Genomic DNA, 15066 nt, shown 5'->3' with positions numbered 1-15066 from the left:
TGATCCTGCCCATAAACCACTAATAGATCTTACGTTCCAATCAACCTTGAAGAGGCTTCCAATATGGTTAGTTGGAAAAAAGGTTCGTCAACCAATTGATTGTAGTGGGTTGGGGATAAAAAATTTAAGATTGTTTAATAGAGCATTACTTGGGAAATGGCTTTGGAGATACCACTTGGAAAGTAGTGCCTTTTGAAAAATTGTTATTGATGTAAAACATGGTAGTTTGTGGGGAGATTGCTGTTCTAAATATACTAGTAATGTTTATGGGGTGAGTTTGTGGAAGTTCATTAGAAAAGGATGGGTTTTTTTTTTTTTTTCAAATCATATTTGATTGAAGGTGAGAGATGGGAAGAGGATACTTTTCTGGCATGACTTGTGATGTGGAGATTTTTACTTAAACTAGACTTTCCCTCTCTTCTCAGAATTGCAAGGGATCAAAATGCAACTGTAGGACGTTCTTTATGTTGCATTGACAATAAGATTTAGTGGAATGTTATTGTTATCAAGGATGTTTATGGTTGGGAAGTGAATTTTTTTGTATAAGAATAGTAACCATTACAACGTAGATCATTATTTCATACCGGCTCAAATTCTGATCGTTCCCGTCCATTCTGGTCGGATTCCCATTTTCCAATTGGAATTTGGATTTTGGTCCGAATTTAAGGTGAATGCCTTGAATGGTCTTTTTGTAAATTACTTGAAAAATGAGGGACAAATTCACAAAATAGCATTTTGATTCTTGAAGCCCCAGTCGACTACCCCCATTTTCTCCGCCCTTCCCTTGTGAAATCATATTCTCAAATGAATCAAATCTCAAATCCCTAACCAGCCACACTCTGTCGACTGGTGCCCACCACAACCAACATTTTCGCAGCTCGAGCCTCCTGAAGCCATCGCAAACTCCATTGAACTCTCCCGTTTGTTGTCTAGAGGTTAGTTTCAACTTTCAGTTTAAACTTTAGTCTGTAGATTTCCTTTCATAAAACTCTCTTAGATTTCCCTTGTCTATGGTTTGGTAGATTCATGTATTGCTTTCAGAAATATCTTTCTATTTTTACGTAACAGCAAGGGTTTCGGTTTCCCCAAAAAAAAAAAAAAATAACCTAGTGCTCTAGGTCTAGGATTCATAAAAGAACCTGAACTAGGACTCTATAGTTATAGCCTTCCAACAACATCCATGTACCTAGCATGTTTCTCAAACTATTAATAGATCATATGTGGGATTAACATCTATTTCAAGTTGTCATTGGAATGCATGTATTTCAAAGTGGCTTAGGATAAAAGAAATTAACAACATGGGACTTTTTTAATGTATATTAGTGAATAATTTGCATATCAGTGAAGAAATGGTACTTTTTTTTTTTTTACTCTATTTCAATGATGTAGATCGTACTTGGGCTTTGCCTATTATTATGAATAAAACTTCTTGATTACCAATCCACAAAAGAAATCAGTGAAGAAATGGGACTTTTTTTAATGTATTTCAGCAAAGAATTTGCATTTGGATGAAAATTTTATATCAAGATATTACAAACTTTGAATGTAGAAATGTTTTATTATTTCCCAGAAGAGAAAGGATTTTTCAATGTATATCAGTGAAGAAGCAACAACAAATTTTTTTTCTGTTGTGTGCATATTTTTTTGTGCAAATTTTTTCCTACTTATGTTTATTTTGTTTATGACATTTGACTATGTTTCCCATTGTTGTTTTGTTTATCACTTATAAAAAATTGTTGTTTCTTATGTAGAAACTAGAAAGCCTTGTTTCCATTGTTGTGTGTTTGTCTGGGTTTTTCATTGTTGATTATTGTTTTGAATGTTGATCCTTATTATCTTGTTGATGAATATTGTGATGACCCACCAAATTTCATCTCCATTCAAGTCACCGTTAGCCACCATAAGCTCTTCCAAGCCACACGGATTTTCACCGATTCAGGCGCTGTCGCACCACCTCTTCACAGCTTCTTCCCCTACCTCTTGCCGACCTAACCCACCCAATTCCGGCCTTGATCCGTTGCCGGAGTAGCTCCCACGAGCTCAACTCCGATTTAGGCTTTTTCCGCTTCCACCGCCGTTTCTACCACTATTCACGGCCAAAACTCACTTCTCTTAGCTTCATAAATATCTCAAGACCATTCCCTATCAATTTCGTGCATTGGTTTATCTCTGTTCGAAAGTGGGTAATTTATTACCCACGGTAACAGTGTAAATTACACTGTTACGTTACTTTTCTTCCGCCATTTGCAACGCCGCCAGCTTTCGAAAAATACCATATATCGCTGTAAGTATTTTATAAACTCTACTTTTAGATTTAAATATATTTTTGTCATACAATAAATATTTACTGTTGGTTGGCTGATTCCGAACTGAGTCTGAGGAGTTCGGGGGTCGGATGGATGAGGACGGAGTTGCTTGGATTGTTGTTTTGTGCATTGTGGTTGTTTTTACATGGTGCATGCACGTGCATTTTATTTATTTGATAAAATCATGTTTTGTTGGCGTAAATGGATTTCGGGTGTGTGAGTCTCACGAGCCCAAGCCAGGATGAGTTATTATCTCGGTGGAGCTTCTCTGGTCACTCGGGAGTGGATAATATTGAGTGACATTCCCTGGGTTGTTGTAGGACGACGACTGGATCGCACGATACGGTAACGCTGTCGTGTCGACTCCATGGTCCCTAGAGTGGCGGGGACTAGAGGATGGCCTGGCCAGGTACGCGCTGGGCGCGAGTCTGGGTATCGCTTGTTTAGGTGTCACACGCGTAGTCGTTACCTGCAGTGTGGCACAGAGCCAGGGTGTGCGGATGATCTCTATGGGAGATCATGGTGCATGCATAATTGGATCGTTTTTATGGTTTTCGGATACGGGCCATTTTCTGGGAAAAATGACGAGGATGTGTTGAGGCTTTTGATCCATTTTCTGGGAAAATGGTGGTTTGGGCCATTATCTGGGATAGTGGCGATGTTTGATTTTAAGCGATATGTTTTTGAGCCAAATGGGTTTTTGGCGTGCGTAGAAAAATATGGTTTTACGGGACATGTGCATTGGCTTTTCTTTCATGCATGTTGTTTGAGTTTTAATATACTTTTATCTAGTGGTGTTTGGATTTTACTTACCTGCGGCACCATTTTTGGTTCCGTAGATTTTGGTGCAGAGATCAAAGAAGAGGAGGAGGAGACTGAACCCGAGGATGCGGCTCTGCCGGAGTATTGAGTGGAAGTTTAAGCTTTGTTGTTGGTTTGAATAATATTTGTGTTTTGTAATATTTTATTATGTATGTTTTAAACAGTTTTGTATTAAACTAAGAAAAAATTCTGGTACTTAGTTATATGACTTTCTTTATCCGCTGCGTTTTCTTTTGCACATTTGAAGCTTTTACACACACTTGGCACTCGTCGTTAGGGTGGTGACCCATGTTATCATCATCCGGACGTCTTGATTTCCCCATGTCCGTACATGGAGATTTGAGGGCGTCAAAAATATGAATGATTATATTTTAATTGTTGAATTGAGAACTTAAAAGTATTATATTTGTAAGTATGGTAAAACATTAAACATGGCATATTAGCATGAGCATTACATTACATAACATAACAAGTATTACATAATACAAGTATGATTTTCATAACATCTATTCTAAGAGACAATCAAATCAGCATAGCATACATAATTGCCTCTAAATTGGTTGTACATAGCATAGGTAAAATGCACATTTTCATGCAAAATTAAATAGTTACAGTACACATAAAGGTTATAATCATGCTACTTACCTTGTAGCGCTAATTCAATATTTCCGGAGTGAAACTGATTACCTATAAAATGTGCATGTAACTTACATCAATTTCTAATCAAATACATACGTTGTAATTAAAACCTAAAATATTAAAATAATTTATATTTTCTAAAATCTAAAATTCTCTTATCCCTATAAATCATCACTCTTAAAATAATTGATTCCCATGCAATTTATCCGAACAACTACGCAATTAAACCTAAAATATTCTAACCTTTCATGGGCCCAAATTCTCATAAATTCATTTGCCCCACATAAGCCCATACTATCAAGTTTTACATTCAATCCTGTCACACCCTTAGTAACTACCAACCTAACATATGCTAATTATCGGCTTGCAAAAGAGGGAGTGAGAGGTGTTATGGGAGAGAGAGTGAGCGAGAAATATGGCAAGCACAGAGTGTGTGTGTTTACGTGGGTAGAGAGAGTTATGTGGAGAGAGAGTGTGTGTGGACATAGAGGGAGAAATTGAGAGAGAGTGAGGGCCATATCGTGGGGGCAACCGAGAAGGGTTGGCTTCCATGGTGGTTGGCCTCTACTTGCGGCGGCTATGTGCAACCTCATGGTTGGGCTGCATCTGTGTGGGATCGAGGATGGAACAGCTCGTACGAGAAGCTCTCATTGTGATGTAAATGTCTTCCGTTGACATGGGAGATGCAACATGCGACGGTTTCTGTTGTGGTTCCCGGTGGTTTAAGGCAGTGCAAGGCGAAGGAGCAAGAAAAGTTGATCTGTTTCACTCCCTATAAACGGGCTGTTGTGGCTTTCGGTGGTGGTTACAAGGGAGGTCCTGGGCAGTGAAAAGAGCTTAACAAATGGGTTGGGCCACTTTGAATGATTCAAATAATCTCCTGGCCTGCCCATTTTTTTATATGCCAAGTGTTCGATAAATTCTAACAAGCCTGGTCTTGACTCTTGAGTCCAAAATATGCTCAACTCGTCCTAACATTTTTGGGCGTTTAAAATAATTATTGAGCCTATCACCAATTAAATATGGCGTACTTGATCCGTAAATATTAGTTGCGCTTTGACACAAGTATTAAGCCCAATAAAAAAATCTCATAATTCACCATAATAATTTCTTGATCCGTGGCCCATTCAAAATTATCCAACAAACCTCAGTTGAGCTTTTATAAATATTACCTCATTAATATCCCCCAAAATATCCACTAAATCTTAACGTGCCTGAAATAAAATTGTTGGGCCTATAGTCTACAAGCCAACCTCACAAAATTGTTGGGCCCATAGTTTAATTAAAACTCTTAACCAACCTCAACAAAATTATAGTTCGTGAGCTTATCTAAAATAACTCATTTAACTTAATTTACGCTCAATAAAAGTATCCTTATAAATATTGGACTGAGTTGTTACATAAAGAACTTCAAAAATATCAAATAAATCTTATGTAATTGGTCATTTCTCTAATTGATTTATAGTATTTATCTCTTCTAAAAATTCAATTTTTATTGAACTTTTCTTGTATTATGGATTATTTGATTTGGAATATTTTAGCTCAAGATCAAACCCTTTATTTAAATATTAAGTCATTGATTTATTAAAAAAAAATGTTTGTAATGTTCCCTAATTACTAAAAACGTACTCATTAGCATATTTTTATTTTTCCTCGAGTATTATTTATAATTTATAATTATGTTTCTAAACCTATCTCAGGGATTAGTGGGGATATTATTTTTGGACACCTGATCACAATAAAAAAAAAAAATTATGTTTCTAAACCTATATGTTGATTTATTTCTTTTTTCTCTTGTTCATCCTCAATTTCACTTTTGGTGTTGGTATTGAGACATGAAGTGATTCAAAGTTTCATCATTTCTCCAGAGAATAATTATTGCACATACTCCTATTCTAAGGGTACACTTGTTTCTTTTTTTTCACTATCAATTTAATGTATAATATAAAAATCATAAATAGCACAATCTATTACTTTTCGAGTGTACATAAAAGGGTTATTAAAGAGGCAGAGCCCATGTTTTTCCTAAATGCGTGGGTTGTTTCCTAAATGTGGTGTATGGGCTTATGAGTAGCAATGTTCCATATTTTGTAATAAGTAATATAAAAATTAAAATTAAAATATAGAATTTTATTTTCTAAACATCAGAAAGGCCTGACTGAACATTCTCGCCTTTAGCTCTACAACCGATTGAGCCGGCCCTGGCGGGTGGGAACTCAGGGAAGCTCTCTGATGCTGAAAGCTTCCCATCTCCATCTTCCTTAGCTGCCATCCTTTATCTGCAGAGCCTCTTAGCGACGCCGTCACAAGAGCACCATCTCCTGTACTAATACTTCTTCAGATGGATGACTTGTGGAAGAACCGATTGTTTGCAACCCATGCGATTGCTGCCACAGGGTCTGTGACATTGGGCATAGCTGTCACTTACCCTCTTGATACTATCAAAACCCTTGTCCAGGTTCCCTTTATTTTCATCCATTGTGCATTTAAGATAATTTTCATAACCTTTCTTTGGTTCTTCCCAGACTGCTTTCTGCCTAAATTCTTTTTTTTCTTTTTTTCCTCCTTTCATGATCATGTGTGCGGCGATGAACAGGTTGGTTCAGGTTCCGGTAAACAGTTGACTACTGCAAAGGTTTTAGACAGAGTTCGATCATTATCTGGAATTTCAGGTGACTTTTAATTTTTTAAAAACTCGGCTGATTTTCTAAAATTTGAATTAGATTTTTAAACATTTGACTAGCTTGCAAAGCTTTTGTAAAGTGGGGCATGATGTTCTACCTCTCACTCCCAGGCTGCTCTCCTTGAACTGTTTGAAAATTTAGGTTTTATTGTTATTTTTGGGTTTCTAATATGACTTCTACTTTAGTAATTTAATCTTTTGTATTTTTTTATCGAGTATGAATTACAAATTTCTAAATTGGTGTCTTTTTTTTGGATCAGAAAATGAAAGTGGGTTATCAAAACTCTGATTATTATCTTTTTGATGCTTTCGTTGTTGTGTGAGAACAGAGATACGATGCGTTTTGATCTTCTGTTTGGTGTTTTTAAGTCCTACGTAATTTCTCATTGCTGATTGATACTTCCTTTGGTGCCTGTGGGAAATCTCTTTTCTTATACATTTGCGGAATTACTTGCATATTTTCCCTACTTATATATATAAAAAAAAACTTATGTATTTTCCCTCTTCTTTCTTTATAAGCCTTATCTACTGCTGAAGTTTTGCTTGTCTTGAATATTATAGGTTTATATAGTGGCTTTGGGTGGTTGGCTTTGGGGAGAATTTTAGGTGTTGGATCACGCTTTGGGATCTATGAAATTTTGACAGCTTTCTATAAAGGTACTTCATTTTTCCTTTATTTATTTCTGTAATTAACTGTCTTATATTTAAAATTTGAGTTGGTGAACTAGTGTCACCCAGTGTTATTGTATGCATATGCTAAGTCTACCCTCATATCATAAATAAAAATAAAAGCATGAAATGAATAAGAATTGCAACATGCTATTTGTTGAAGTTGCTATTTTGTATTAAATGTATAAAAAGTTTATCCAAAATACATTTTGGCCTTTTCAAGTTTTAGTCTGCAGTCAATTTGGTCCTTGAAGTTTAAATCTGATCAATCTAGTTACTGAAAATCTAGGGTTGTAAGGTTTCCTCTTTGCCTATGAAATACCTTGGTCTTCCATTAGGGGCCCTTCATAAATCCTAGGTAATATGGGATGGTGTTGTTGAAAAAATTGAGAATAGATTGGCTAGTTAGAAAAGGATGTATCTATCTAAAGGGGGAAGAATAACCCTTATTAAGAATACGTTATCTAACCTCCTTATGTATTATCTTTCATTATTCTTGATTCTGGCTGGTGTGGCTAATAGGATGTAAAGAATCTTCTATGCTTTCTTGTGGGGTGGATTGGGGGACGAGAAAAAGTTCCATTTGATTAAATGGGACAAGATTTGTACTTTTAGAGGTTTGGGGATTGGAAAGTTGAGCATTTTCAATATGGCATTGCTTGGGAAATGGCTGTGGCATTACCATAAAGAAAGTGATGCTTTATGGAGGACCGTGGTTGACGCTAAATTTTGAAGCATTTGGGGAGGTTGGATTTCTAACAAAGTGTGTGGATCGTATAGTGTGGGAGTTTGGAAATTTATTAGGAAGGGCTAGGAGGATTTCATTCGTAATTTCAGATTTGTGGCGGGGCATGGAACAAAGATCAGATTATGGGCCAATGTTTGGTGTGGTGATGCAGCTCTCAAGGAGGTTTTCCCTTCTCTTTTCAGAATTGCGTTGCATAAGGAAGCCTCTGTTGCTGATTATATGGACTCTTCGAATGGCCTGTTGCAGTGGAATGTTTCATTTATCAGAGCAGTTCAAGATTGGAAAGTGGGAGATATTTCTGATTTCTACAGCACCTTGTATGCATTGAATTTGGAGTGTGGTGTGGAGGACAAATTGCTGTGGATACACCCCGGGAACAAGAATATCTCAGTTAGATCTTTATAAAATGCTTTGTCTAACCATCCTTCTTCTGTTCTCCCTTGGAAGTGCATTTGGAAGTGCAAAGTGCCCCTAAAAGTTGCTTTCTCTGGCTGGCTGGCCTCTCATGGGAAATTTCTGACCATAGACAACCTGAGGAAGTGTGGCTTCTTCATAATGGATTGGTGCTTCATGCGCAAAATGAAAGGCAAATGACAGACCATCTACTTCTCCATTATGATGTGTCAAAGGCTCTATGGGATGAAATCTTTGTAAGGCTGGACATTGCTTGGGTGATCCCAAAGAGAGAGTGGTGGATCTTTTGGCTTCTTGGTGCAGGATACATGGAAATCGTCAAGTAGCGGATGTTTGGAAGATGGTGCCCCTATGTCTTATGCCATGTATATGGAAGGAGAGGAATGAAAGATGTTTCGAAAATAGAGAACGCTCATTGGGGGGGATTAGAGACTTAATTTTCCAATCTTTGTAACTTCGGGCTGAGGCTATTGTATTAGAGGGGGTTAATTTTAATGACTTGTATGCTTCTTTTTTTGTTTGAAGGCTGTCATTAGGTATTTCTCTCCTGTATACCACCTGTGTACTTGGGCTATGCCTAATTATGAGGATCAATAAATTTTCTTATGTATAAAAAAAAAAGAAGAAAATTGTCTTTGCTGTATATTTAATCATATTTTATTTCTCATGGAATTGATGTGTATTTTGCATGATATCTGTTGCATGATGTGTATTTAATGAGAGCAACATTTTGTGGACAATGTGTCCATCTGTTGGACTTTAGGCCTTTTTGTCTCTTTATAGAGAGGTAGAATAGAATTGAAAGCCTTAAAGACAAAAGAGTTGGAGTCTTTGGAAATGAATATTGATAAAAAGAATTCAGAGCCTTTAAGATTACTTAAAAATAACTTGGTTGAAAATTTTATTAGATTCAATATGCTAAGAGGAAGTAGATCTTGTAACGATAGGATTCTTGATGAATTGGTTTTACTTAACGCCTAGCTTGGAAAGGTCTGAGCTTTTGACTAGCTTTGTGATCTGGCTTAATTGAATCCTCTTTACCTCTTAAGAAAGGAGGGTAATTTAGTGGGGAACACCAAGCAAGCATACAACTTCTTTTAAAGAAAAAAGTACAAATAAGCATTTTTCTTGGGACCAATAATTTATATGTTGTAATGATTATCTCGTCCTATTCACTGAATATTTGGAAGCATATGTGGCAACATCACGCCTTTTCACATTATGACCACAAGACAGCTCAATGTGTTCAAGTTTCCATTGACCATTTATAGTGATTATGGATGGCTTGTGCTGAAAATTTTCAATTTTAATCTTCTGCCATAAAATTCTCCATATTTCTCTTAAAAATATTGGACAACTAATATGGTGTTTTCTTACACCTCTTTGGAAAAGAATTCAGCAATATGTGTAGCATCTGAAGTTACGGGTGAGGGAGCATCAGATGTCTCCATTTGTTTATGGTTGACTAACTTTGAAGTGGCCATGTGGATGGTGTGATGTATAAATACTGTATTCTTTGAATTTATTTTTGCAAACATTAAGTGTATGGCTTCTGACAAATAGGAGAAAAATACTTTCTGACAGATGGACGGGAAGACAATTTTGTCCATGTCTCTGAGGCCCTACTGGCAGGAATTGCAGCTGGTGCAGTAGAATCACTCATAAGCTCTCCCTTTGAACTTTTTAAACTTCGTGAGCAGGTCAAATCTGCTTCTCCCCTTCAAAGCTCTAGCTCTGTCACTGGAAAGGCAACTGTTGCACCTGTGATTGCAAAATTACTACGAGGATACTCGCCAGACAACAAGGCATTTAATCATTCTGTTGGCCTTTTGTCCACACTAGCAACCAAACATCCCAATATGATGGGTGCATTACAAGAGTACCCATGGATGATTACTGGGTCTGGGAGGCCACCATCTGTCTATGATGTTAGGAGGCCATCAGACGTCATCTCTTTGGAAGGATGGGGTGCATTATGGAGAGGTAGCCGGTCAGGAGTTGTTCGAGATTCTGTCTTCAGTGGCATTTTCTTCTCTAGCTGGCAATTTCTTCACCGAGCAATGCTTGACTGGAAAGCAGTTGGGATGCATCCCTCTCCCAGGTTTAGATTCATCCCTCAGTGAGCCATGTTACCAGATTTTTTTATTATCAGTAAATAAGAATTTTATTAAAGTAGGCATAGCCAAGTACATGGGACATATACAAGAGTAATGCCTATGTATGAGGGTCTAAAGATACGAGATTTAAATTGCTGGACACTCCCTTTTGTGCGTAAACTCTGGTTTTTGTTTAGAAAGTTGCTCAGATCTAGTATCTTCTCACCATTTTGAATGTTTAGTTGGTGAACTAAAGTTTGATTTGATGGAAGGAAATAAATATGTATATTTTTGTGGCCGCTTAACAAAGCATTGCTGAATCTTTTGTATGGGGTAGATACTGAGTCTCATTTCCACCACCACGTCAAAGTTAGCCTCCAAGTATGCAGTTCTTGTCTGGTTTATCTTTAAATGGATATTAAACTGTAAGAAAATGATTAAATTCACGCTTTCCTATAATTTAAACTTTTGAGGCAAGTGCTGATTTGATAAGTATCTAGTGTTTGAGAGTCCCCCTTACTGAGAAGGAATTTTATCCTACTAGAAGAGTGTTAGAACTTAGAATATCTGTTAAATGATTAAATTCATAATTTTTTAACAGTTTAAGCTTTTAAGACAATTGATGATTTGACAATGATTTCTTTTATTGTTAGATTGGAGTCTTATATCCATTGCTCCTACTTAGCTAGGGCAACTATACATTGTACCAGGCTTTGCCTATTCTTTGATTAATATATTATATTGACTTATCAAAAAAAAAAGAAAAAAGAAAGATTGGAGTCTTTGTGGGGACTTGATATGCATATGGGTTTGTATTGGTGGGGCCTTCTCTTTCTATGTCTCTCTCTTGCATTCGTGACTACCAGGTGGTTGTCTCAAGCTTGCCCAAATTGACCTGATTTGATCACTTGGATGATCCATTTGTATTTGCTCATAATGCTTCTGGTTGAGTTGAAGCTGTGATCCTGTTGTTGGGTTATTGTACCATTGGATTAAAGTAACATTTCATTTTCTACACTTGTCTTATTTAAGGTCTTATCTGATTATTTACTCAAGATGTTAGATATCTGATCCTCATTTAGTAGCACCTATATTTAAAATTTTGCATCTGTTTTGTCTCCTTTTTCTTGAAGTAATTGCTCTCACTTAGGTCAGATGAAGAAATCGGGCCTCTGTCTCCTTTAGGTGTTAGTCTTGCCGCTGGGTTTTCTGGTTCTGTAGCTGCTGCAGCTTCTCATTGTTTTGACACTGCAAAAAGTCGATCGCAATGTGTTGTGCTGCCCAAGGTATGTCACCGGTTATTGACTTGGTTCGTATACTTCCTTGATTATGGTATAAACTTCCTGATTTTATTTTCAAACCACTTAGACACTGAAAAAATGGTTTCTGTTTCATTTGCCACAATGTGCCAATTGATTATATTTTATTTTTCTAGAACCTTTTTTTTTTTTTCCCTTTTTTGATAAGTTCTGTAACTTCTTTTTCTTTACCTTCTACCATGCGCTACCAATGAGTGCTTTTGGTCTGGGCAAATGGATGAAGTGGAAATGCATTGATCCCTTTCCTTGTATGTGTGTGTGAATGATTGCATCTGATCACTATGGTTCCATGTGTTATTGTTTTGCACTCCTATATTATGGTTCGCTCTTCTTGCTGAATTTAATTTATATGCCTTAGGGACTACCATCTAACACCATGTTTTTTTGGAGAAGTTGGGGGAGGAAACGATTGGAGGGAAAGGATTCACAAAATCTCCTTTTTGGTTAGGAGGGAGAGGAAGGAAAGATGGCCTCCTAAGACAAATGCATGATGTTTTAACTTCATCACGCAAAATTATTTAATTTGGGGCATAGCTGTGAAAGTAAATTTGTACTTTCCGAGTCTCTCTCTCTTTACTTTCCTTCCTATTAAACAACACAAGGGACAATAGATGGCCCTCACTTTCTCATCATTCCTTTTTCTCCTCAGTCCTCACCTTCCATCTCTTCTCTTCAAATCTCTATCAAACAGTGCGAACAATTTCATGTCCATAAACCATAACAGAAATTGTTGTGATACAACCGATGTCACCATCCTATTTTTGGGCTATAGGCTGTAGGCTTTGACCAGACTCTGCTTTCTTACCCATACTTTGAAGTTGGTTTTCGTTCTTTATGATGTGTGTTTCGAGTCTTGTCATCTATGCAAATAAATTTGAAGGAATGCATATAAATGAATGTAAAAATGATGAGGAATGCTATGATTATGATCAAGAGTTTTCTGGTTTCAGTATGTCGCAATGGAGAGGCAGCATCTCAAATGGAGCCTGCCGGGGAATCGGTTTGAGAGAATTACGGGGATTCATCCCGCAGATAGGAATCTCCTGTTCCGTGGAATTTGGTTGAGGATGGCTCGCAGTGGTTTTGCATCATTCATGATTGTGGGCAGTTATTTCTTATCAGTTGATTATCTTGTTTGAATGGAGAACAAAATGGCATAGAACTGGCTATCTTTTTTCACAGGCAATTGATTTGGCAAACAATGCTTTCTCAAGAGAAAAGGATAAGGAAAATAGAGGAAGATTTTGATTTGGGCCACTATAAATTAAGCAGTGTTGTGCATTGCCTTCATGAAACAACTTATCAAAATCATATAGACATTTTATATATCCGATCACCCATTGTGGCTTATTTTTAAACTCGAGTCAATTACCCCGTCCTCTCACTTGCTAGATCTGGAAAAAAGAAATTGATACATAGCATTTCACAGGCATTGGGAGCCTCTCAACTAACTGATGGACCATCAAGTCATCAAGACCAAGCTTTTCATAGCTCATGAACGCACCTAAGGTGAATAACCCAACTCAGACTGGGAAATTTTTTAAAAGAATGAAGATAAAATCCTAGTGTAAACCTTAAAAAAAAAAAAATACTCCCCATAAATGAACTGCAAAGGAGATAGCTAAAGTCCATGATGTAAGCGTGGCCTCTTATTAAAAATCCTCCAAAAAAAATTCTCTTTATCCCAAATTTTAGTGCATTCAGGTAAGATATCTACACAGCAAACATTCAAATCAAATGCGATAGTTGAACTAAAATCAGATCCAAAATTAACAAGATTAGAAAATAACTCATTAGGGTCAATCTGCACAAACTCTTTTGCAAACTAACTACAAGAAAAATGAGCATTTGTTACATATTATTTACGGTAAAAATAGATTTATTTTAACAGAAAATAATTATTTTTACAGATTACAAATAAGTAATTTTCTTTTAATGGGCTTCTATCTGTGTGACAGCAGCTTCATGGCTAATAGCCTACTACAAGACATGGTAGGATATCTAATTATTACTTTAGACGATTTCTGGATTAATGGAGGACAAGAACATCAAACGATGCAACTAAAGATAAATAACCAAACTAACTGTTTTGCTGAATAAAAGATTTTTTTACATTGACGATCTCCCTAAATGTATCATCATTCTTCTTTTTAATTGCAGGTCACAATGGGATTGAGCTACAACTGTAAACAAAATGAAAAGTTAATTTTTTAATTGCTAGGTATTAAAAATTATTTATTGACGTTCGTTGTTGGGAAAGAAAAAACTGGTAACCCGGTCTAAATTGGTTGTTTCGGTCTGGTTCTGGACCAATTTAGTCTGATATCGATTTTAAGTTTTAAAAACAAGTTGGAACCGGTCCAGTTTCGGTTTTGGGTTTTCTGGCACTGAATTGGACCGGTTTATATATAATTTTTTAATATTATATAAAATATTTTTAATATTATATACAATTTATATATATTATTTATAAAATATAATACTTTTATAATTTTTATGATATAATATTTTTATATTATATATAATTTTTATAATTATATGATAAATTGCTAATTAATATAAGATTAATTTTTAGATTCCTATTACTCATAATAATCAAATAACATAAAATTAATATAACATGTGATATAATGTAAAATTATAATCAAATACTATCTTGCTATATATGATACTATTATATATATACACACACACACACACACACACACACTAATACTAATACTATTAGTAATCAACTATAAGTCTATAAGTCTATATATAAATATATAACTATTATATAAACCACTATAGTATTAGTAGTTATATTAATACTATATCACTATATGATACTCTATTGATATGGTATATCATTATAGTATTAGTAGTTAATTAAATAACTATTAGTATTAGTATATCACTATTAGTAATTTAGTAATACACTATATATAAATAACAATATAAGTCACTATAACTATATTATAGTATTAGTATTAGTATAGTATAGTATTTAGTATTAGTATTACCATTAATATTGGTATAGACTACAATTAGTTAGTATTATAATATATATTTATTTTGATAAATACATTTATATACATTTGATCATATACATTCATGTAAAAAAGTGTATGTAACCATTGTATCATAGATTATCAGTAGCATATATGTAACCAATAGCATATTAATTAATAGGGTGTGCATCCGGACCGGATTTTTGTCCAGTCCGGTCCGAAAATTTGGATCTAAGCAGTTATCCGCCTGGATTACACTCGGGCGGTGTTATAAATCTTGATTCGGTTTTATAACCCTGTAATCCGTAATCAGGTTATACACCCGCTTGTTTTTATTATTTTCCGAAAACGACACCATTTTAGTTTTACATTTCTTTTCC

At 35.6% G+C, this 15066-nt stretch overlaps 1 protein-coding gene across 1 annotated transcript; it reads left to right on the top strand.

The window, feature by feature from the left end:
* The first annotated feature begins 5899 nt into the window (after positions 1–5899).
* On the top strand, positions 5900–13054 carry LOC122281633 (mitochondrial aspartate-glutamate transporter AGC1). The gene is made up of 6 exons (XM_043093320.1): positions 5900–6225; positions 6364–6439; positions 7012–7107; positions 9866–10382; positions 11528–11663; positions 12647–13054. The coding sequence occupies exons 1-6, from the start codon at positions 6109–6111 to the stop codon at positions 12833–12835; spliced, it is 1131 nt and encodes a 376-aa protein (XP_042949254.1). The 5' UTR covers positions 5900–6108; the 3' UTR covers positions 12836–13054.
* Positions 13055–15066: the final 2012 nt, after the last annotated feature.

Source organism: Carya illinoinensis, chromosome 11 (genome assembly GCF_018687715.1).
Source record: "Carya illinoinensis cultivar Pawnee chromosome 11, C.illinoinensisPawnee_v1, whole genome shotgun sequence".
In the NCBI taxonomy this organism is placed as follows: Eukaryota; Viridiplantae; Streptophyta; class Magnoliopsida; order Fagales; family Juglandaceae; genus Carya; species Carya illinoinensis.
The sequence above is the reverse complement of the archived record's forward strand: the minus strand, read 5'-3'. Positions and strand labels throughout refer to the sequence as shown.

Bases quoted from the DNA above. Each gene is read 5' to 3' on its own strand.
- LOC122281633 (XM_043093320.1), top strand. From the start codon at position 6,109: ATGGATGACTTGTGGAAGAACCGATTGTTTGCAACCCATGCGATTGCT. The intron at 6,226-6,363 runs GTTCCCTTTATT...GGCGATGAACAG, and splicing joins CTATCAAAACCCTTGTCCAG to GTTGGTTCAGGTTCCGGTAA. The intron at 11,664-12,646 runs GTATGTCACCGG...TTCTGGTTTCAG, and splicing joins AATGTGTTGTGCTGCCCAAG to TATGTCGCAATGGAGAGGCA.